The 24,188-nt window shown below is 43.3% G+C and overlaps 2 protein-coding genes across 4 annotated transcripts; both read right to left on the bottom strand.

Moving 5' to 3' along the window:
- Positions 1–209: 209 nt before the first annotated feature.
- Positions 210–23,953, bottom strand: LOC118081537 (epididymal secretory protein 4). Of its 3 annotated transcripts, none has more exons than XM_088664350.1 (6): positions 23,568–23,950; positions 23,147–23,283; positions 22,460–22,530; positions 19,920–20,009; positions 15,725–15,823; positions 210–343 (listed from the first exon to the last, which is right to left on the bottom strand). In XM_088664350.1, exons 1-6 carry the CDS (start codon positions 23,664–23,666, stop codon positions 318–320), a joined length of 522 nt encoding a protein of 173 aa, XP_088520476.1. In that variant the 5' UTR covers positions 23,667–23,950; the 3' UTR covers positions 210–317. The 3 variants fall into 3 exon arrangements, with proteins under 3 accessions (XP_088520476.1, XP_088520477.1, XP_060126951.1); XM_060270968.2 differs by lacking the exon at positions 210–343 and adding an exon at positions 13,968–14,202 and having other exon boundaries at positions 23,568–23,952; XM_088664351.1 differs by lacking the exon at positions 19,920–20,009 and having other exon boundaries at positions 23,568–23,953.
- Positions 2,497–8,392, bottom strand: LOC118080027 (epididymal secretory protein 4-like). The gene is made up of 5 exons (XM_035104959.2): positions 8,294–8,392; positions 7,722–7,858; positions 6,629–6,699; positions 3,916–4,005; positions 2,497–2,612 (listed from the first exon to the last, which is right to left on the bottom strand). The coding sequence occupies exons 1-5, from the start codon at positions 8,390–8,392 to the stop codon at positions 2,497–2,499; spliced, it is 513 nt and encodes a 170-aa protein (XP_034960850.2).
- Positions 23,954–24,188: the final 235 nt, after the last annotated feature.

Below are 24,188 nucleotides of genomic sequence, written 5' to 3'. Positions count from 1 at the left end.
GGCAGATGCTTTGGCTGCTTGATGGGTTCATATATGTTTATCTTCTCCCATTTTGACATCCAATAATGCATCTGACAACATTTGCAAGATCTAAGCAATGTATTTATTTTTCAAATAGTTTCAGGAGAGGGAGGAACCCAAAGGCATTATTGTTCAAATTGCATCAGTTTCTACAAGCCAGAAATGTGGTGAGTTGATAGGTTCATTGATCCGTAGTCATCATCGTCTCCACCATTCAGAAAAAGTAATGATTATTGGGTGTTTCTAATTATTAAGCGATGGTGTGAATATATATGGAGAAATGCCATATCTGGCTATTAACCAGCTTTTGGAGTGCATTGTTCTATGGGAGAAAGGGAGAGAAGAGTATCAGGGAAACTGGTAAGGAGGAAGAAAATGTGAGCAACTCATATTTATTTCTTTATTCGGAATCAGTGGCAGATGATGCCCATTGGGATTGGTGGCATGGGAGGCAGGGAGGCCAACAGCAGATGGAGCCAGGGCAAATGACAGCTGCAACTACAGCCAGTGAGAGGCCCCGCCTACTGAGTTCTATAGGGGCAACACTGAGATGGAGGAGGAAGCTCTCAAGCAGTTCCACTCCTTGGCTGGTGGTCAGTAAGCAGGTGGGCATGTGAAGACTCCCTAGGGGCAGACTAAGGCTGGTGGGGTCCTGTCCTATTTGCCTTAATGGGTCAGCCTCCACTGTGAAGAATAGTTGCATCTCACCATTCTAGTTCAAAACTGAGCCACTCAACACAGTTAATAAATGTAGACATTTTTGGGGTGGGGAACAGAGCATGTAAAAATTTATGCCAATGAAGGAAGGGCAGATAAAATAAGCAACACTGAGGTGTAAAAATGAAAGAGCAGAAACAAGTATATTGCCACAGCAAGAAAAGGTTTTCATATGTGGCCAGGAAGGATGGGTCCTCACTAAGGACTTTGGGGGAATTTGAACCTTCAAATACAATAGCCACCTAGACCAGCATTCCATGCATAACTTTTTTTTTTCCAGTCCCCAGCCAAGTGGAATCGGCCTCACTGAGGCTGAGACTGAAGCTACTTTAATTATAATTAACTGGAATCTGAGCCCCATAATGCAGCCGAAGACGGAATTGGTAGTTCCAACCAGGTCATGATCTAGAGCTGGGATCTAGGTTAAAAGGTAAAGGTAAAGGACCCCTGGATGGTTAAATCCAGTCAAAGGTGACTGTGGAGTTGTGGTGCTCATGTCACTTCAGGTTCAGGGAAGCCATCGTTTGTCCACAGACAGCTTTCCGGGGCAAGTGGCCAGCATGACTATACTGCTTCTGGTGCAAGAGAACACTGTGACGGAAACCAGAGCACACAGAACCACTGTTCACTTTCCTGCCACAGCGCTATTTATTTTGAACTGCGCTTTTGAACTGCTAGGTTGACTAGCAACGGGAGCTCACGCCATCGTGGGGATTCGAAATGCCAGCCTTCTGATTGGCAAGCCCAAGAGGCTCAGTGGTTAAGACCACAGTGCCACCCGCGTACCGCTGTTGGGCTCTAGCCAGACCCTGGCTAGGAGCCACAAAGGTCCCACCACCCACACCACCCTACCTGAGGGATGTAGAACAAACTTATTCCTATCCATCCCCACTGCTAGGTCCAAATTGTCTGCTGCTCTTAGCCAATCAACCCCTTGCTCATTTCCTGATAGCTTGATTAAGCATGGAAATCAGACCTTCATGCCAGGGCGCATGAAAATGCCATTCACCTTCCCACCACAGCGGTACCTATTTATCTACTTGAACTGGCATGCTTTCGAAATGCTAGGTTGGCAGGAGCTCAGATACAGCAACGGGAGCTCACCCCATCATGGGGATTCGAACCGCCAGCCTTCTGATTGGAAAGCCCAAGAGGCTCAGTGGTGTATACCACAGCGCAACCTGTGTCCCTGAGCTCGGCTCTAGCCAGACCCTGCCCAGGAACCACAATTGCTGATGTCCCACCACCCCAGCTGAGGGATGTAGAACAAACTCCTTCCTATCCATCCCCACAGCTAGGTCCAAATTGTCTGCTGCTCTTAGCCAATCAACCCTTTGCTCATTTCCTGATAGCTTGATTAAGCATGGAAATCAGACCTCAGTTAATTTTAGAGATTTAACTACAGTGGTACCTCGGTTGTCGAACGTAATCTGTCCCAGAAGACCGTTTGACTTCTGAAACATTCGACAACTAAGGCTCAATGGGCAGTCGGCAAATTCAATTGAGACAATTGAGAAATGAGCCTCAGTAGCCGTTCAACTTCTGAGGCGCATTCGAAGCGAAAGCATTTATTTTCAGGTTTTTGGCGAAAACCGAAATGTTCACCTTCTGAAGCATTCGACAACTGAGGTACCGCTGTACTCAAACTGTAGTTGTGATCCAGATTAGTGAATCTCTCTGGGACTAAATATAGATCCTCAGATTCTGTTTCAGACAGATACATTCATACACACCTACAATTTTAAAAAAATCTTGAGATCAGGTTGCCTTACCGGCGTTCTTAAAGTATGTGAAGTATTCCTTAGGATATTTTTGCTCCAAGACTAATTTCCTGAATTTTGCTTTGATGTCATCTCCCACGTCCGATCCCCTAGCTTTAAACACAAGCAAAGGTTGAGTAAATTGTTGTTCTCAGAAAGGCTGAAATATCTGTTTTATGTCTATAGAGCACCCAAAGTCTCTTCTTCCCGCCATCTTCTCTGGATTGTCCATTAGACAGTCAGAAACAGAACCCCCATGAAACCAGAGAAGAGGATCTAAGCAGGCATGGCCAAACCTGGCCCTCCAGAGAGTTTTGGGACTACAATTCCCATCGTCCATGACCACTGGTCCTGTTAGCTAGGGATGATGGGAGTTGTAGTCCCAAAACATTTGGAGGGCCAAGTTTGGCCATGCCAAAGGAACTGAAAGCCTACACAGCTGCTGGCTGTTCCTATTTGCTAGTGGGAGGCTTTATGGTAGCTGCTCTTTCTGCCGGATCATTGTTAATATTGCACCCCCCTATTGCCTTTTATTTTGGGGACACATTTTTTTCTTCATGTGAAGTGCTAAGGTGGCCATTCTTTAGGGTTCAGCTCCCTTAAAAAAATTCCTTCAGAAGGGTTTATTCCATTAGCCACTTTTTATTCTAGGTTATTGTAGTCAAAATTTTAAATAGTTTTTCCTCCTTTTTAAATCTATGCAGTATAGATGACTGTTGACAGCAAAAAGAAAGTGTTTAGAAATTAGCCAGATAAGTATAGATAAAGATATTCAATAATGTTGCATTCTATTTTTGTATGTTAACTAGATCCATAATTGGATTGAAGAGAACTTAGGGTATCCTTCCATAAACAGATGCCTTCCAGATGTTTTAGGCAAAACCTTCCACCAGGCACAGCCAGCACAACGGGACAATGACAGGCTGCTCCCTCCATCAGCTGTCCCCTGGAAACAGTCCTTCATTCCACCAAACTCTACTACAGGAGGGACAGGCAGGGCAGGGCCAACTCCTTCAGCACAGCAGAGTGATGAGCAGCACCGGCTCTGCCTCCTTCCTTTGAACTTTTTCTGCTCTGGCTGGTCAATAGAAAAACTTGCAACTCAGCCTTTAACTCAGCTTGCTTCTTTCCTCCCCTCCCAACCCATCCTCCTTTTGTGCCTTTTAGGGCTAGTGTGTGTGTGTGAGAGAGAGAGAGGGGGGGGGAGAGAGAGAGAGAGAGAGAACTAACAAGTACCCTTTTTGCTGAACCACATATATGCCACAGGGTGGAGTGAAGGTTATTGGTTTGTTTTTGTTTCTATTGTGTATTTTGTGTTTTCTTATCTTCTTGTTTTATGTTGTGAACTGCTCTGAGATCTATGGGTAAAGAGCTGTATTTAATAAATAAAAATAAAATCCATTGCCATAACACATACCAGACAGAAACATGGCTTCATGTGTTGAAAACTTCACGTGCATAATGAGATACTTTCCATAATCCATATCAATCATGTGGACAAAACCTTCTATACAGAAAACAACACAAGACATCAACTGAAGGAAGCGGTTTCCCCATATCTTGGCTGTTAGTGGGGGCGGGGGCAGGCAAATTGGGATCAGCCACTCTTAGTCATCTTAATTATTCATTCTTTCTCCCAAACCCTCATTTTTTAAAAAATAATCTTTATTAATTTCCCACACAGACATATATACATAGATAATGAATCATACATAGCAAAAGCAATAAAAGTAAAGAAAAGAGTAGAGTAAAAGAAAGAAAATACAATATATTAAATATATTATGTAATTATTTCAATATATTAAATAACAAGTTAAAATGTAAAACTTCCAATCATTCTCATTATACTGCTTATACCTGTATTGTCTATATTTTCTTGCACAGATTTCTGTTATTTCATTTTATACATACATACATACACACACACACACACACACACACAGTCATACCTCGGGTTGAGTATGGTTCAGGTTGAGTACTTTCAAGTTAAGTACTCCGCGGACCCGGAAGTGTTTACTTCCGGGTTCCACCGCGCACACACGCGCAGAAGCAATCTATCAGCGCTTCGCGCATGTGCTATAGAGCCACTCAGGTTAAGGACTTTTCAGGGTGCGAATGTCAGGGGTCTACCAGAGGTTCACAGGGAGCCCAGTGGGGTGGTCTCAGGGCTTCAGTATACTGGGGATTCAGAGCATCACTCAGGAGGGGGTGCTGAGTCTCTCGCAATGGAGGAGGGTTCTGGGGATGCTGATGGTTCACAGGAGGAGGGGGGAATGTCTGAAGTGACGGACCTGAGGGCTGTGGAAGGGGAGGTGTCAGAAACTAGAGAAGCCGCCAGACAGTTGAGCAGTTCAGGGGGAGAGGGGGATGTGCCCGCCCCTTCGCCCCAAGTACGCAGGAGGGATAAGCGCCGGGAGCAAACGGCTAGGCTCAGGGCGCCAAGGTTCCTTTGCTGGAGGCGTTCCTGCTAAGCAGCACTTCCGGATTCTGACTCAGAATGAACGGTCATGAACGTTTGAGCTCTGTCTTGTATATATGTATATAATAAAACTCTGTAAAAAACAGCTACGGAGTTTGAAGCCTCTTACTTGCGAGAAGCCACTCAGTGCCCTTACAGCGAATGGCACCCTGTAACCAATTAAGTACTTCACCCGAGGTACCACTGTATATATTATCCGATATGGTATCTAATACACTTTTTACTTACAAGTATCAAACTAGTTCTGCAAGTATATTGTTGTTTGTACAATACAATTTTAAATATATTTTCCATTCTCCATATACTTTCTGGTTTGACACTCCTGATTCTTCCCATCAGTTTTGCTAGTTGCAGGTATTCTATCATAAGAGTCTGCCACTCTCTTATCATTGGTAGAGTTTCATTTTTCCAGCTTCTTGCCACTATTATTCTGGCTGCCGTGATTGAATACATAAACAATGGCCTTATTTTTAAAAAATTCTATTGGTAGTATAACGGTAAAGGGACCCCTGATCATTAGGTCCAGTCGCGGACGACTCTGGGATTGCGTGCTCATCTTGCTCTATAGGCCGAGGGGGCTGACACTTGTCCATAGACAGCTTCCAGGTCATGTGGCTAGCGAACCAGAGCAGCGCACGGAAACACTGTTTACCTTCCCATCAGAGCAGTACCTATTTATCTACTTGCACTTTGACGTGCTTTCGAACTGCTAGGTTGGCAGGAGCAGGGACCGAGCAATGAGAGCTCACTCTGTCGCAGGGATTTGAACCGCCGACCTTCTGATCAGCAAGCCCTAGACTCTGTGGTTTAACCCACAGTGCCACCTGCACTGTGTATGTTGTATACCTAATAGGAAAATCTCTGGTCTAATCTCTGAAATTAAAATAGTTTTTAAAGTTCACTATAGATGTTATTCCAAAATTCACGGATAACTACACAGTTCCACCACATATGAAAATATGACCCTATGTACTTTTAGCATCGCCAGCATGTTGGCGACCTGCCTTTATACATTTTAGCGAGTTTTAAAGGGGTGTGGTGCCATCTGTAAATTATCTTCATAGTGTTTTCCCTGAGGTTGTAGCATGCAATGAATTCAATTTCTGTTCTGCACCCCCTCATTTAATATGTCTTCAGAAGTAATTTTAAGTTAGGTGAATCTCCATGCCTTAAAAAGTGTCCTGCCCAGGTCCACTGCCACAGATTGCCCTACCTAAAGCAGGCAGTGGGAACTACCATTCCTTCACCCACACACATTTTGTCTTCCTCCCTGTCCTTACTTTCCCCCTCTTTTAGCCATGGTATTAGGCATGGCAGACTCTCCTGCGGCTCTTCACATGGAGAAAAGGGCGTCCTAGATTGACAAAATGTTTAGGGGTATGTGTACCCCTGTGTCCCCCCAGAAAAAAAGAACTGGCTAGACATAGAAACCTTTTTCTAGCCAAGTTATGCATTTCCTAAAATAAACAACCTTATTAGTTTCTTATACTATGAGCATTGGTGGGTGAGTGGTTGCACAGATCTCTCCCACATAACTTGATTTTGCAAATGGGAAAAAGAACAGATGTTTGAACATTTGCATCTGGATCTTCTGGTCGTAAAACATACTTTGTCATTAGGTAATAGGGTGGCTCGTGGCACTCGTACTTACTCGGAAATTTGAATACACCAGGTGTTTTCGTGCGCTTTAACTTATGGGCTGCTACTTTGCAGACACCATTCCTGGAAAAGAGAGCTAAATGAAAGCACTTCAAAACCAGATACCCAGCCTGCTTCTGCTTGCCTCCCCCACTTGTATTTCTCAGGGTGTCAGAGCCACTGACGGAAGAAATACAGTTCCAGTAAAATGCCTTACTGTCTCCCAGAGGGAAGGATAGGCGGAGTGTCAAGAGGAGCGGCACCCTGAACAATGCCTTCAAAATGAACAGGCCTTCTTGGAGGCCTCTACATTATCAAATGGCCTTCTCAATAGCTATAGGAAGAGTTTCCACAGGATTACTCAATGTCGCCATTGGCATTCCAGCTATTTTTTATTTATACCATTATGCCCAACCTAAGTGGCTCTTTACGATATATTAAGATCAGGCTGATTGCCGAAGAATTGATGCTTTTGAATTGTGGTGCGGGAGGAGACTCTTGAGAGACCCATGGACTGCAAGAAGATCAAACCTATCCATTCTGAAGGAAATCAGCCCAGAGTGCTCACTGGAAGGACAGGTCATGAAGCTAAGGCTCCAATACTTTGGCCACCTCATGAGAAGAGAAGACTCCCTGGAAAAGACCCTGATGTTGGGAAAGATTGAGGGCACTAGGAGAAGGGGACGACAGAGGACAAGATGGTTGGACAGTGTTCTCGAAGCTACGAACATGAGTTTGACCAAACTGTGGGAGGCAGTGCAAGACAGGAGTGCCTGGCGTGCTATGGTGCATGGGGTCATGAAGAGTCGGACACGACTAAACAAGATAAAACAAGACCAAAAAAGAGAGATAATAGGGGATGGGAAACCTGTGGTCTTCCCTAAGCAGCAGCTCTATACAAAATCTGGACATTGCTCCATCCAGCTCAATATTGTCTACACTGAAGAAACTTTATGCCCTTTCCAAACCATCTCAAAACGATTTCAGGGGAAATCAGGGCTGTGGCTCAGTGGCAGAGCACCTGCTTTGCATGTGCAAGGACCCAGGTTCAATTCCCAGCCTATGAATGATGGGAGGAGACGTATCAGTTGTAAGGTACTAACGACATATAATTAGTGGTGAATTTCAAATTTCCACCACCTGTAACCTTCACCGTGTGGTCCATCGATGATATTTTCTGCTCGTAATCAGTCAACTCAGGCAGCGTGGAAGCCATCCCGATGGGGTGCCACTTCCCAGCCGTCTAAAACAGAAGAATTTTGATTGACATTTTAGGGGGCAGATAAAGTTGACAGGATTAATTATATAAAGCAGCGGTGTCTTTACTGTGATCATTCAAGGTCCCCAACCCTAATCTGCCGCTTGCCATCTGAATGGATTTACTTTGACTCATTGATTTTAGAATGTATTTTAATTCCCTGCTTGATATTATATTAGTGTTTTATATTCGTCTTGTTAGCCGCTCTGAGCCCGGTCCTTGGCCAGGGAGGGCGGGGTATAAATAAAAGTTGTTGTTGTTTGTTTGTTTGTTTATTATTACTCAAGAGCAAAGCTGCTCAGGTGTCCTATCCAGGGTGCTAAGAGAAGCAAGGCCAGAGGGGAAACATCACCCATTTCCACAGGTAAGGTTTCCCCATCTTGTTAATTTGGCTGAAAGTCCCATCTGTAAACGTCTTACCTTTTGGGGGTCATAGTCCAGGTAGATAGGGATGCCAGCACTGACAGGAGATATGTAGTCAGGGGTCAGTCCAAACACCAACAGCAGCACAGCAATCATCCTGGAGCTGGTTCTCTTCTGCTCTTACCGTGAACACCGTGTGCAGGGGGAGAGAATGATGGTCCAGGGTTGCAGCAGCCCAGTTTCAATAACTACCTCCAAATGTCTTCAAAGCACATCCCACTCGTCAACTTATGCAAAAGGGAAGAACAGAGTGGGAGCAACAGGGTTAATTTTTAAAGGGAATTGGTTTATTTGTGTCGTGGAACAAGGTGGAGTCTCCTTTGTGCTTCAGAAGAAGGGAACAAACATGCTTGTTCTCTTGGGTTCTTGAGGAGGATGTTCAAGGCTGGCACATTCCCTTCCTGGGCAAGTACAGAGATCACAGGTGCTCCGTGGCATCTCCTCCTCCCTCCCCACGCCATCTCCACAAGCTTGCCCAGCCCTTAATGACTTGTGGTCTTTTCAGCAAAAGAAGTAGAAGAAGCTTAAGCTTATCCAGGATATTAGATCACTGGATCACACATCCCAGGGGCTGGTGGTGGGAACTGCCACCTCAAGGACCTCATCTGGCCCACCAAACCTTCCCCAGCAGCAGCACTCCCACAGGTAGGGGAATGTGCAGAAGACCAGCAGGTGCAGAGCAACCATGGGTTGAAACTAGTACACCCAGCCCAGTGCCAAAATGAAAATATAGGTCATCCCTTGCCACCCACCCTGCTCACAAAATAGATCTGATGAGCAGAAGGGAGGTGGTCATTGTTATGTACTGAGCTGAATCCTAGAACAATAGGATCCAGAATGCAGCAGTCTGATTGGTCCACAGTAGCCACCCAATCCAGCTCCAGGTGGAAATGAAGCAGCAACCTGATTGGCCTACAGGAGCAGCCAATCAGGCTGCTGCCAGAAGTGAATCCGCAACCTGATTGGGAATGGGCGGCATTGCCAGCTCACAAATGAACCAGTTCCCTTTTTAAGAAATAGCCCTGTTATGTAGCAGTCTGGGTGGAGACAGCATTGATATAGTTGGCATAACAGAAATCTGGTGGAACACAGAGAACCTGTGTGACACAAATTCAGGTAGGTAGCCGTGTTGGTCTCACACAGTAATAGATATAGATGGGACTATCATCCAAATTAACAAGATGGGGAAGCCTTACCTGTGGAAAATGCGCAGAAGCCTTCTATATACAAACTCTCTAAGATGCTACTGGATACTATATATATATATATATATATATATATATATATATATATATATATATATAGTATCCAGTAGCATCTTAGATACTTTTCCAAATAAAGTATCTTTTCCAAAAAGGGAAAACTGCAAGCACTAGGCTAGCTCTGCTGGAGAGGGTGTCCCAGAACTGAAATGCCACCACTGACAAGTCCTTTTCACTAATAGCCACCTGTGTTTTTCATTTGATGAGGCAGCTAACAAAGCCTAGCTGTTCCTATCCAAGTAGGGTCAGCAGGTGAGCCACCAGCCAAAGCTGATGAAAAGCACCCCATGCCATGGAGACTCTCTGTATCTCTAGTGGCAATGATAGATCCAGAAATACCTGTAAGCTGCCAAATTGATGTCTCAGTGTGACTCAATCCAGACAGGTTGCCCACATGTTTGAATGAAGAACTATTAGGAGAAGATAAATACTATAGAAGAATGCTACATTTAAATATATTATTATTATTATTATTATTATTAGGAGCGGGTTGTATGCCGAGACCCTTCTAATTTCTAGATCCCACAATAATCTAAGGAAGGATTCAAATTGTTGAAATAGCCAGACCAGCTTCTTGATATTGGGACTCTAAATATGGGTTGTTAAGGTGAAAAAGGAAGTGGTTGTGTGCCTTATGATAAATGAGTGGGGGGGGGCGTCCCTCAACTCGCTAATACTTAGATAAGAAAAGGGCCAGAGCTGAGGGTGTTTTTTCGTTGTGCGCAAGCTAGAAGCTGGAGGGAAAAGCAGGCTGAAGCCTGTGAGGGAGAAACATGTTTGAATTTTGCTTGAATCCAAGACTGTGGCTATGGGTGAAGCAAGACCCTCTTGGGGTGATAATGCGGTGAGCCCCTCCATCATAGGGTCAAGTTGTATAGATGTATTAAAAAACCATACAACCTAAAGACACCACAGTCTCGTCTGTACCTCATTCCGAGGAAATATGAACGCTGGGTGAGTGCCTGGAACTCCTGGAATCTCAAACCGCTAGGAGATTGGGGTGGCGTGCAACAATCTTCGTGAATGAGCTCAAGCACTATTTAGTATTACAAAACGGACAGAATGTATCAGTACATGAGAAGAGAAACTGATCTTGTTAAGCGCAAAATAAAGAATACCAGTGCTCAAACAGCATGTTAAAGAGAGTTCTGTGATTATTTTTTCCACATTTTTTAAAACCCAAACCAGTACACTGTGACTGATCCCCAGAAGAAAGGCTTTTAAAAAGCCTCTTTCTTCTGCTACATTTTCCAGTGAAGTATCACTCTCCCATGGCTGCTTTGTCACCTGCAGGTAGGAAATATAGGGGAGCCCATATATTTCTTCCCAGAGGTGAAAAGGCCTTGGGGAGGGTGGTTTTGAGTTAGAAAATGATTGGAGAAATGGAAAAGTACCCTGTCCCAACTGCCCTTCTTTCTCTTAGGGTGCCTCTAGTTTGCCACTATTCCATAGGAGGGATTCAAGTGCATACTGGAAATTTAAGTTTGTGCAATTAAAGTGGAATATAGTGCTCTGTCACCTTAGTACAACAAACCCGCTTTAAAAAGGGCAGGGGACTTATTGTGGTTAGGAAATGTATTTAGTTTTCATATTACTCTCAGCACTGATGAATCTCAAGAGCAATGCAGTAGTTGAATTATGTTTAAAGTTTACCTCTTTAATTATAGAATCCAGTGTTCATTTATGCAACTGGAAGGATTAGTTTCTGCCATAAATCTTTGTTGTTGTTTAGTTGTTTAGACGTCTCTGACTCTTCGTTACCCCACGGACCATAGCACGCCAGGCACTCCTGTCTTCCACTGCCTCCCGCAGTTTGGTTAAATTCATGTTGGTAGCTTCGAGAACACTGTCCAACCATCTCATCCTCTGTTGTCCTTTTCTCCTCATGCCCTCAATCTTTCCCAACATCAGGGTCTTTTCCAGGGAGTCTTCTCTTCTCCTGAGGTGACAAAAGTATTGGAGTCTCAGCTTCATGATCTGTCCTTCCAGTGAGCACTCAGGGCTGATTTCTGTGGATTACTGTGATGTTAAAAGGTCTGCCTTAGATTCATATCGATATCATTCTATCATTTTTGAGATTGCTTCCCAGGACAGCTTTCACCACTCTTTTGTTGACTATGAGGGCCACTCCATTTCTTCTACGGGATTTTTGCCCACAGTAGTAGATATGATGATCGTCCAAACTGAATTTGCCCATTCCCGTCCATTTTAGTTTACTCATGCCCAAGATGTCAATATTTATTCTTGCCATCTCATGCTTGACCACATCCAACTTACCATGATTCATGGATCTTACATTCTATGCAATATTTTTCTTTACATCATTGGACTTTCCTTTCACTTCCATGCATATCTGCAACTGAGTGACCTTTGGGCTTTGGCCCAGCCACTTCATCAGCTCTGTATATACAGGTACTTGTACTTGTCCTCCGCTCTTCCTCAGTAGTATGTTGGACTCCTTCCGACCTGAAGGACTCATCTTCCAGCATCATAACTTTTATATGCCTGTCCATGGAGTTTTCTTGGCAGGGATACTGGAGTGGCTTGCTGCTTCCTGCTCCGGGTGGATCATGTTTAGTCAAAACACTCCACTATGACCTGTCTGTCTTGGGTGGCCCTGCACAGAATAGCTCATAGGTTCTCTGAGTTATTCAAGCCCCTTCACCACACAAGGCAGAGATCCATGAAGGGGCATAAATCTTTACACAAAGTAAGAACTGTCCATTATGGCATACTCTCCATGTGTCCCAATTTTACAGGGACAGTCCTGGAATTACAGAAGCGATCCCTGTTTCTGATTTTATCCCAGAATGTCCTGCTTCTCCTTTTTCCTCCCCTCCATATATTGGAGAACAAATAAAAGTGGTGCGTTTTTATGTGCAGCTGCAAAAGCTGACTCCTGCTTCTACATAAAATAAAATCCCTGCACCAAATGAAAGGAATGGTGAAACTGGCATTAATAGTAAGATGTAACCAATCCACTTTAAATTATTTAATTGCAATGCTTCCGCAGCCAGCCAGGTATGAAGGGTTGCAACACAGGCAATTGGCTATGTCATTTGCAAAAACCTTCTCTCCACAGAGGAACTGGGGTTGAAACATATATATTTTCCCAGGCCTTAAGCCGTTGAACATTAAATTATTCCTTTAATATTATAGTTCCTCTTCTCCTTTTTCTTCTCTGCCCTGCTATTTTGTCCCTCTCAGTTTCTCTTCTCACATTTCTCCATCAGTCTTTCTTTTTTGAATTACAACCAGCCTCTCACTTATATTCTCTCACCCTTCTGTACCCATTTCCCTTTCCACAGTTCCCATTCCAAGGCTTTTTGGAAGAGGTGGAGCACTGGCTTACATGCAGGAGGTGCCTGCCTTCCTTTAATTGAAGGAAGAGCATGTCATGGGCAAAACCTTTCTCATTCCATGATTCTGGAGAGCTACTCCCAATGAAGAATAGACATGGGGAGGCCAACATGGTGACCTTCATAGGTTGTTGAACTCCATCCATCAGTCCCAGTCAGCTTGGCCAATGGGCATGGATGGCCGAAGTTGGAGAACTATATTGGCAACCTCTACAGCTGAGCACTCACTGGGCAGATGCTTTGGCTGCTTGATGGGTTCATATATGTTTATCTTCTCCCATTTTGACCTGCAATGATGCATCTGACAACGTTTGCAAGATCTAAGCAATGTATTTATTTTTCAAATAGTTTCAGGAGAGGGAGGAACCCAAAGGCATTGTTGTTCAAATTGCATCAATTTCTACAAGCCAGAAAAGTGGTGAGTTGATAGGGGCATTGATCCGTAGTCATCATCGTCTCCACCATTCAGAAAAAGTAATGATTATTGGGTGTTTCTAATTATTAAGCGATGATCCTATCCAAGTAGGGTCAGCAGGTGAGCCACCAGCCAAAGCTGATGGAAAGCTTTGTATTTGTATCTTCTCTGCCCTGCTATTTTGTCCCTCTCTTTTTTGAATTACAACCAGCCTCTCACTTATATTCTCTCACCCTTCTGTAACCATTTCCCCTTCCACAGTGCTCATTCCAAGGCTTTTTGGAACAAGTGGAGCTCACTGGCTTACATGCAGGAGGTGCCTACCTTCCTTTAATTGAAGGAAGAGCATGTCATGGGCAAAGCCTTTCTCATTCCAAGATCCTGGGGACCTGCTCCCAATGCAAAGTAGACAAGGGGTGGCCAACATGGTGACCTTCATAGGTTGTTGAACTCCATCCATCAGTACTATCAGTCCCAGTCAGCTTGGCCAATGGGCATGGATGGCCGAAGCTGGAGAACCATATTGGCAACCTCTACAGCCGAGCACTCACTGGGCAGATGCTTTGGCTGCTTGATGGGTTCATATATGCTCATCTTCTCCCATTTTGACCTCCAATAATGCATCTGACAACGTTTGCAAGATCTAAGCAATGTATTTATTTTTCAAATAGTTTCAGGAGAGGCAGGAACCCAAAGACGTTGTTCTTCTAACTGCATCAATGTGGTGTGTGGACAGGGGCATTGATCTGTAGTCATCATCGTCTCCACCATTTAGAAAAAGTAATGCTTATTGGGTATTTCTGATTATTAACCAATGGTGTGAATATATATGGAGAAATGCCTATTAACCAGCTTTTGGAGTGCATTGTTCTATGGGAGAAAGGGAGAGAAGAGTGTCAGGGAAACTGGTAAGGAGGAAGAAAATGTGAGCAACTCATATTTATCTCTTTATTCGGAATCAGTGGCAGATGATGCCCATTGGGATTGGTGGTATGGGAGGCAGGGAGGCCAACAGCAGATGGAGCCAGGGCACATGACAGCTGCAACTACAGCCAATGAGAGGCAGAGCCAACTCATTTTTGTTTTGCCCCCACTTATTGAGTTCTACAGGGGCAACACAGAGATGGGTTTTTTCCCAGTCTACAGCCAAGTGGAAGCTGCCACATTGCAGCTGGGACTGAAGATACTTTAATTATAATTAACTGGAATCTGAGCCCCATAAGGCAGCTGAAGACAGAATTGCTAGTCCCAAACAGGCCATGATCTAGAGCAGGCATCCCCAAACTGCGGCCCTCCAGATGTTTTGGCCTACAACTCCCATGATCCCTAGCTAACAGGACCAGTGGTCGGGGAAGATGGGAATTGTAGTCCAAAACATCTGGAGGGCCAAAGTTTGGGGATGCCTGATCTAGAGCTGGGATCTAGGTAAAAAGGTAAAGGTAAAGGACCCCTGGACAGTTAAATCCAGTCAAAGGTTACTATGGGGTTGATGTGCTCATCTTGCTTCAGGCCAAAGGAGCTGGCGTTTGTCCACAGACAGCTTTCCAGGTCATGTGGCCAGCATGAATAAACACTTTCTGGTGCAACGGAACACAATGGCGGAAGCCAGGGTGCATGGAAATGCTATTCACCTTTCCACCACAGCGGTACCTATTTATCTACTTTAACTGGCATGCTTTCGAAATGCTAGGTTGGCAGGAGCTCAGATAGAGCAATGGTAGCTCACCCCATCATGGGGATTCGAACCGCCAGCCTTCTGATTGGCAAGCCCAAGAGGCTGAGTGGTGTATACCACAGCGCACCTGTGTCCCTCAGCTGGGCTCTAGCCAGACCCTGCCCAGGAACCACAATTTCTGATGTCCCACCACCCCAGCTGAGGGATGTAGAACAAACTCCTTCCTATCCATCCCCACAGCTAGGTAAAATTGTCTGCTGCTCTTAGCCAATCACCCCCTCGCTCATTTCCTGATAGCTTGATTAAGCATGGAAATCAGACCTCATTTAATTTCAATGATTTAACTACAGTGGTACCTTGGTTGTTGAACGTAATCTCATCCAGAGGACCGTTTGACTTCTGAAACTTTCAACAACGAAGGCGCAATGGGCAGTTGGCAAATTCAATTGAGAAAATTGAGAAACGCGCCTCAGTAGCCGTTCAACTTCCGAGGTGTGTTCAAAACAGAAGCATCTATTTCCAGGTTTTCGGCAAAAACTGAAATGTTCGACTTCTGAAGCGTTTGACAACCAAGGTACCACTGTACTTGAACTGTACTTGTGATCCAGATCAGTGAATCTCTCTGGGACTAAATATAGATCCTCAGATTCTGTTTCACACAGAGACATTCATTTTTTATCGACATTTAAAAAATATCTTGAGACCAGTTTGCCTTACCGACGTTAAAGTATTTGATGTGTGCCTCAGGATAATTTTGCTCCAAGACTAATTTCTTGAATTTTGCTTTGATATCATCTCCCACGTCTGATCCCCTAGCTTTAAACACAAGCAAAGGTTGAGTAAATTGTTGTTCTCAGAAAAGCTGAAATATCTGTTTTATGTCTATAGAGCACACAAAGTCTATTCTTCCCGCAATCTTCTCTGGATTGTCCATTAGACAGTCAGAAACAGAACCCCCATGAAACCAGAGAAGAGGATCTAAGCAGGCATGGCCAAACCTGGCCCTCCAGAGAGTTTAGGGACTGCAATTCCCATCGTCCATGACCACTGGTCCTGTTAGCTAGGGATGATGTGAGTTGTAGTCCCAAAACATCTGGAGGGCCAAGTTTGGCCATGCCAAAGGAACTGAAAGCCTACACAGGTGCTGATTGTCCCTATTTGCTAGTGGGAGGCTTTATGGTAGCTGCTCTTTCTGCTGGATAATTGTTAATATTGCAGCCCCCTATTGCCTTTTATTTTGGGGACACATTTTTTTCTTCATGTGAAGTGCTAAAGTGGCCATTCTTTAGGGCTCAGCTCCCTTTTAAAAAAAAAATTCCTTCAGAAGGGTTGATTATTCCATTAGCCACTTTTTATTCTAGAAGATTATTGTAGCCAAGATTTTAAATAGGTTTTCCTCCTTTTTAACTCTATACAGTAGAACCTCTACTTAGGACTGCCTCTTTTTGGGCCCAATCCAAGTCGTGACTGCGGCAAACCTGGAAGTAAATACCGGGTTTGCCACGATTCACACATGTGCAGAAGCGACTTCTGCTGTTTGCACACTCGCAGAAGAATCCACCGCCACCTGCACATGCGCAGGAGCGCGCTGCCATCCAATGCGCCTGCGCACAATGGCGCTTCTTCCAGCGACCCGGATCGATATATGGACTGACCTCCGGAACTGATTATGTCTGTAAGTAGAAGTTCCACTGTATAGTATAGATGGCTGTTGATTGCAACAACAACAAAAAGTGTTTAAAAATTAGTCACATAACGACAAATGAAAGATAACATAAGGAATATAGTTTACATAACTGAGTATCTGACAGCCAGGAATGATAAGCAAGCAGCGTTAATATTTATTGATGCGGAAAAGGCCTTTGATAATATTTCTTGGGAATTTATGAAAAAGAATTTGGAACTAATGGAAATGGGACAGTTTTTTAAAATAAAAGGTATTAGAGCTATATATTCAGATCAAAAAGCTAAATTAATTGTAAATAATGTGTTAACAGAGAATTTTGAAATTATGAAAGGTACCAGACAGGGTTGTCCGTTATCTCCATTATTATTCATTACGGTCATGGAAGTCCTTCTAAGAAATTTGAGAAATGCAGAAAAAATTAAGGGAATCGGTGTCGGTCAGAATGAATATAAATTAATGGCCTTTGCGGACGATTTAGTTATAACAATCGAAGAACCATTAACCAGTGCTAAAGAAGCACTGGAAAGAATTGAACAATTCGGACAGGTAGCAGGTTTTAAATTAAATAAAATGAAAAAGAAAATGCTTGTTAAGAATAGGAATCAGGGTCTAAAATTAAATTACAAAATGGTATAGAGGTGGTAAAAAAGGTAAAATATTTAGGAGTCTGGTTAACATCTAAAAATTTAAATTTGTTTAAGGACAATTACACAGCAGCATGGAATGGTATTAAAAGAGATTTAGAGGTGTGGGGAAGAATAAAACTATTCCTATGGGGTAGAATTTCTGTTATGAAAATGAATGCGCTACTGAATATTTTATTTTTATTGCAGTCAATCCTAATGGTATAAGTATAAGTGAGTGGCAAAAAGTAATTACAAGATATATTTGCCAAGGGAAGAAACCAAGAATTAAATTTAAATTACTTACAGATACAAAAGAGAGTGGTGGCTTCTCCTTGCCTGATTTGAAATTGTATTATGAAGCTTCTTGCCTTTGTTGGTTAAGGGATTGGATATTGTTAAAAAATACAGATCTATTAGATCTGGAAGGATTTGACAACAAATTTGGGTGGTACGCATATTTATGGTACATAAAGGTAAAAGGTTCATAAAGGCTTTTTGAACCACATAATTCAAAAATCTCTACATGAGGTGTGGAATAGATACAAGAGTTTACTAGAATGCAAAACACTATGGTGGCTGTCGCCATTAGAGGCAATAAATGTAAAAAAAGTTAAATATGGCCAAAAATGGGGTCACCTATGAACAATTGGTGATGGAGATGGATAACCAATGGAAAATAAAACTGTATGAGGAAATTAAAGGTTTGGTGAATAATTGGTTGCATTATCATCAAATAAATGAAATGTTTAAAGATGACAAAAAGAAAAATCGGTTTTGGTATACAAAATTGAGGTTTGAATCAGAGTTATTAAGCAATAAGGTAAAAATATTATTAAAATGTATAAATTAATTTTGGAATGGCATGTAAAAGATGAGGAAGTTAAATCAGTTATGATACATTGGGCAAAGTTTGAAATTGGGGGGAAACTATTGAAAGATGGAATAAATTTTACAGCTTGCAGTTCTCTTATTGATGTATAGATAGTATATAACACCAGTGAAATCAGCAAAAATGTATAAAACAAATAATCAATGTTGGAAATGTAAAGAAAACGAAGGTGTGGTGGGTTTGTAAGGAATTGAAGGCTTTCTGGGAAATGATTTATAATGTACTTTTAAAAATGCTGAAATATACATTTGTTAAAAAACAAACAAACCCAGAAGCCTTCTTAATTGGTATTGTTGGTACTGAAATACATAAGCAAGATAAGAGACTGTTTTTATATGCAACAACTGCAGCAAGAATATTATTAGCCCAACGATGGAAGCAGGAAGAGATTCCAATGGAAGAGGAATGGCAGATGAAAGTGATGGACTATGCTGAGTTGGCGAAACTAACTGGGCAAATTCAGAACCAGCAAGACCAGACATTCCTGAAAGACTAGAATAAATTTATGGTGTATTTGAAAGACAATTGTAAACAATTGACATGGCTAGTGGGGCTACAAGAAATTTTGTAAGGTTAATCTCAGTAATTATTGCGAAGAAAAATATATAATTTGTTTCCTTATTATAAGGACTTGATAGCAATAAGTATAACAACAAAATGCAATATTGGAGAGTTAGTTGGAAAACCATCAGTCGAGGAGGATGGAAGTCTCAGGCTGTAGTAGCCAAATGTTTTCTATCTTATCTGTAAGTCGGATGTTATGCTTAAAAATATGTGCAAAATCATATATATATATATATGTGTGTGTGTGTGTGTGTGTGTGTGTGTGTGTGTGTGTGTGTGTGTGTAGATAAAGATACAGTATTCAATAATGTTGCATTCTATTTTTGTATGTTAACTAGATCCATAATTGGATTGAAGAGAACTTAGGGTATCCTTCCATAAACGGATGCCTTCCAGATGTTTTAGGCAAAACCTTCCACCAGCCACCAAACTGTACTACAGGAGGGACAGACAGGGCAGGGCCAACTCCTTCAGGACAGCAGAGTGATGAGCAGCACTGGCTCTGCCTCCTTCCTTTGAACTTTTTCTGCTCTGGCTGGTCAATAGAAATACTTGCTACCCAGAACTTGAAACTGAGGTTGCGTCTTTCCTCCCCTCCCAACCCATTCTCCTTTTGTGAATTTTAGGGCGTGTGTGTGTGTGTGTGAGAGAGAGAGAGAGAGAGAGAGAGAGAGAGAGAGAGAGAGAGAGAACTAACAAGTACAGTGGTGCCTCACTAGATGAATTCAATTCGTTCCACGGGTCTTTTCTTATAATGAAAAATTCATCTAGCAAATCCCATAGGAATGAATTTTTTTATTTTTTATTTTTGCCCATAGGAACGCATTTATTGAATTTCAATGCATTCCTATGGGAAACCGCGATTCGCTAGACAATTTTTTCATAAAACGAATTCATCTAGCGAGGCAACGTCCGCTCGAAAAATCCTTTCGTTAAGCGGAAATTTCGTTAAGCAGGGCATTCGTTAAGCCAGGCACCACTGTATCCTTTTTGCTGAACCACATATATGCCACAGGGTGGAGTGAGGGTTATTGGTTTGTTTTAGTTTCTATTGTGTATTTTGTGTTTTCTTATCTAGTTTTATGTTGTGAACTGCTCTGAGATCTATGGGTGAATAAAAATAAAAGTCATCCCCATAACACATACCAGACAGAAACAGAGCCTCATGAGTTGGTTTCTTCGAGTAAAAAATGATATACTTTTCAAAATCAACATCTATGACATGAACTTCACCATCTATACAGGAAACAACACAAGACATCAGTTGAAGGAAGCGGTTTCCCCATATATTGGCTGTTGGGGGGGGCAGGCAAATTGGGATCAGCCACTCTTAGTTGTCTTAATTATTCATTCTTTCTCCCAACCCCTCATTTAATATGTCTTCAGAAGTAATTTTAAGTGAGGTGAATCTCCATGCTTTAATAAGTGTCCTGCCCAGGTCCACTGCCACAGATTGCCCTACCTAAAGCAGGCAGTGGGAACCACCATTCCTCCCCCCGTCGTCTTGCTCCCTGTCCTTACTTTCCCCCTCTTTTAGCCATGGTATTAGGCATGGCAGACTCTCCTCCAGCTCTTCAGTCAGAGAAAAGGGTGTCCTTCCCAAAAGGAAGATGTTCGTGTAGCCATGGCTACAAGTACTATGCTGAAAATCTAAAGTTAAATGTAAATGTTAACTAGCTACCATAGGAAATGTATGATAATGTGGACATTCTCTCAACCCCTGTCCCAGATGGCCTTGCTTTGAGGAAGGACCCCCCCCCCCGGTCCCTTTCTCAATGTGTGACAGGGAGGAGGGGGAACCCTAGACCTTGCAGAAGTCTTGTTTGGAGAGCAGCAAAGCAAATAGGTGGCAGAGAGGCTCCAGACGGTGGGAACTTGCTACCCCTTCTGTTGCTCCTTAACTTTGTTGAGAGCTGCCCACAGTGGCTGGGGTAACCCAGTCAGATGGATGGGATATAAGCAGGGGCGTAGGAAGATAGGGGCGGTGGTGGCGGATCGCCCCGAGCGGCACGATCCCAGGGGCGCCATCGCCGCTGCCTGCCCCGCCCCCAAAAGGCATGCCATGTCACTGCGCACGGTGCCTCCCACCCCAAAACGCACGCCACCTCATTGTGCATGGTGCGCCCCGCCCCCAGAATGTGTGCCACGTCACTTGGAGCAGCACGCCTGCTCTCTGCCCCCGGTGGTGGAGCATGAAGCTCTGCCGCTGGATATAAATAATAAAATTATTGTTTTTGTTGTTGTTATTTGTCTGCCTCTGTTAAACTAGAACTTTTCCTGTGGCATCCCAAGGGCTTTGGAGAACCTCACTAGAAAAGCAAAACTAGCTGTTTTGGTCCATTTCAAAAATAAGAAAACCCTCTAGGTGTGCATTACATTTATTTCAGCCATCCCTAGTGTCAGGAAAGACTGGCCAACTTTTAAGTTCTCCAGCACTCTTCACCGAGCACAATATTACCAAAAGAATGATTAATCCACCCATCCCAAAAACCAATCAGACTGGGTTGGTATCTATGAGGGCAGCGTATAGGGTCAGTTGCAAGATAAAGATTGCAGGATGACAGAGTCCCTTCCCAGAGCAATACAGATCAGTTGTCTGGCCACCTGGGATTCTGCAATAAAAAAGCAAAGGCTGCTCCCCAGGTCTGAGAACATAGATCCCAGCTGTTACCCAGAACTCCCTTGTGCAGCCTGGAGTGAAACACTCCAGTTCCTCCTGGTTAAGCAGAGGGGAGATCTAAAGAGAAAACAGGAGTCTTCCATTTTGAAAAGCCCAAGATTGATTTTGGATGGCATACAAGGCAAATCATATATTTCCAAGTTGGGAAGTAGAGGCATTGGTTTAACCATCTGCCATGGGTCTGTCTGCCTTATCAAGAAGGAACCCCATAATCAGGGGGTAAATCACTTCCTTTGCAGGTAGAATGTCCGTGCTTCAATCCCGGATGTTGTGCAACTTAAAAGGATTCTGTTACTGGGGTAGAAAGAGACGCCTGACTCCAAAGAGCCACCGTCAGTCCGAGTGGGTCAATCTTAGACAAACAGACAAATAGTTTGTGGGAGTTTCCTGTTACTGTGATGTCTCCTTTAATAACCTCTGTATCCTGCTCTTTTGCCCTGAGATCACAAAACGCAGATTGGGATTTAAAAATATTTATATGTTTTGTTTGAACTGAGGGAAAATCAGCTTGCAAAAGAAGGGTTTGCACGAGGTAAAGACGGGCAAAGGACTTCCACATAACCAGACTTTTACGTACCTTTAACTCCTCATTTGCCCTTCCTATCTCTTTGTTATTTAGACTGATAGTCTCATGCTGGATCCTCTTTACAACCTCCTCCTGCTCCTTCCACTTCTCTCTTTAATCTCAAGATGAGAGATCAGCTTGAAACGATCTTCCGAAAGAACTATGGAGCAAGCATGGCTGCCTTTGTTTTCTCTAGGCTACTTAGCTTTAGCTAGACCCAGTGGTTTTTTCTAAAAAAATAAATGTTTAAGGGCACTCTCATTTTCCTACTCATATTGAAATACTGCCCCTCAATGAGGCAAACTTAGATTGACAAAATGTTTAGGGGTATGTGTACCCCTGTGTACCCCCCCAAAAAAAACACTGGCTAGACTTAGAAACCTTTTTCTAAAACATACTTTGTCATCAGGTAATAGGGTGGCTTATGGCACTCGTACTTACCGGGAACTTTGAATACACCAGGTTTGTCCGTGTGCTTTAACACAAGAACTGATGTTTTGCAGACACCGTCCCTGGAAAAGAGAGCTAAATGAAAGCACTTCAAAACCAGATACCCAGCCTGCTTCTGCCTTTCCTCTCCTACTTCTATTTCTTAGGGTGTCATAGCCACTGATGGAAGAAATACAGTTCCAGTAAAATGCCTTTCTGTCTACCAGAGGAAAGGATAGCCGGAGTGTCAAGAGGAGCGGCACCCTGAACAATGCCTTCAAAATGAACAGGCCTTCTTGGAGGCCTCTACATTATGAAATGTAGGTTTCCGCAGGATTACTCATGTCTCCATTGACATTCCAGCAATGTTTTATTTATATCACTATGCCCAACCTAATTGGCTCTTTATGATATATTAAGATAAAACAAGACCCCCCCCCCAAAAAGAGAAACCTGTGGTCTTCCCTAAGCAGCAGCTCTACACAAAATCTGGACATTGCTCCATCCAGCTCAATATTGTCTACACTGACTGGCAGTGCCAGAAACTTTATGCCCTTTCCAAACCATCTCAAAACGATTTCAGGGGAAATCAGGGCTGTGGCTCCGTGGCAGAGCACTTGCTTTGCATGTGCAAGGACCCAGGTTCAATTCTCAGCCTATGCATGATGGGAGGAGAGGTATCAGTTGTAAGGTACTAACGACATATAATTAGCGGTGAGTTTCATATCTCCATCTGTAACCTCCACAATGTGGTCCATCGGTGATATTTTCTGCTCATACGGAGTCAACTCAGGCAGCTTGGAAGCCATCCCGATGGGGTGCCACTTCCCGACAGTCTAAATCAGAAGAATTTTGATTGACATTTTAGGGATCAGAAGAAGTTGACAAGGGTTCATTATATAACACAACCCACCTAATCTCTAGTATTTTCCTACCAAAGCTAGGAGCATATATCAAAATCAGGCAACTATTAATCTGCTGATAGCCAAGCTTGTGGACCTGGGGGAGAGGAAAAGGTGGACCCAAAAGCAACAGGGCCTTTACTCAAGAGCAAAGCTGCTTGGGTATCCTATACAGGTAAGGTTTCCCCAGCTGAAAGTCCCATCTGTAAACGTCTTACCTTTGGGGTGTCAAAGTTCGCGACCACAGGGATGTCAGCACTGACAGGAAATATGTAGTCAGGGGTCAGTCCAAACACCAACAGCAGCACAGCAATCATCCTGGAGCTGCTTCTCTCCTGCTCTTGCCGTGAACACCGTGTGCAGGGGGAGAGAATGATGGTCCAGGGTTGCAGCAGCCCAGTTTAAATATCTGTCTTCAAAGCACATCCCACTCATCAACTTATGCAAAAGGGAAGAACAGAGTGGGAGCAACAGGATTAATTTTAAAGGGAATTTGTTCATTTAAGGCGTGGAACAAGGTGGAGTCTCCTTTGTGCTTCAGAAGAAGGGAACAAACATGCTTGTTCTCTTGGATTGTTGAGGGGGATGTTCTTGAGGAGGATGTTCAAGGCTGGTACATTCCCTTCCTGGGCAAGTACAGAGATCAGGGGTGCTCAGTGGCACCTCCTCCTCCCGCCCCAACCCATCCATTCTTCTTCTTTTTTTCCTGTTCCTACTACAAGCTGAATAAAGAGAATGAAATTCACTCTTGACTCCGAGTATTTTTCAGTCATCTAGAATTGTGGGAGAAATCCACCCTTAGCATAACTCTCCACAGCAAACGTGATTCTTTTTCTAAC

The sequence above is a fragment of the Zootoca vivipara genome, chromosome 2, assembly GCF_965207765.1.
Source record: "Zootoca vivipara chromosome 2, rZooViv2.hap1.1, whole genome shotgun sequence".
NCBI lineage: Eukaryota > Metazoa > Chordata > Lepidosauria > Squamata > Lacertidae > Zootoca > Zootoca vivipara.
Note: the sequence above shows the minus strand (reverse complement) of the source record. Positions and strands in the feature narration are given on the sequence as shown.

Excerpts from the sequence above, each read along its gene's own strand:
- LOC118080027 (XM_035104959.2), bottom strand. The coding sequence starts at position 8,392 with ATGATTGCTGTGCTGCTGTTGGTGTTTGGACTGACCCCTGACTACATA. Across the intron at positions 7,859-8,293 it reads TGGACTATGACCCCCAAAAG|ACGGCTGGGAAGTGGCACCC; the intron begins GTAAGACGTTTA and ends CTTCTGTTTTAG. Across the intron at positions 6,700-7,721 it reads AAATTCACCACTAATTATAT|GAATGGTGTCTGCAAAGTAG; the intron begins GTCGTTAGTACC and ends TCTCTTTTCCAG.
- LOC118081537 (XM_060270968.2), bottom strand. The coding sequence starts at position 23,666 with ATGATTGCTGTGCTGCTGTTGGTGTTTGGACTGACCCCTGACTACATA. Across the intron at positions 15,824-19,919 it reads TGAGGCTCTGTTTCTGTCTG|CTAGGGGATCAGACGTGGGA; the intron begins GTATGTGTTATG and ends TTGTGTTTAAAG. Across the intron at positions 14,203-15,724 it reads CATCAAATACTTTAACGTCG|AACAATGCACTCCAAAAGCT; the intron begins GTAAGGCAAACT and ends TTTCTCCCATAG.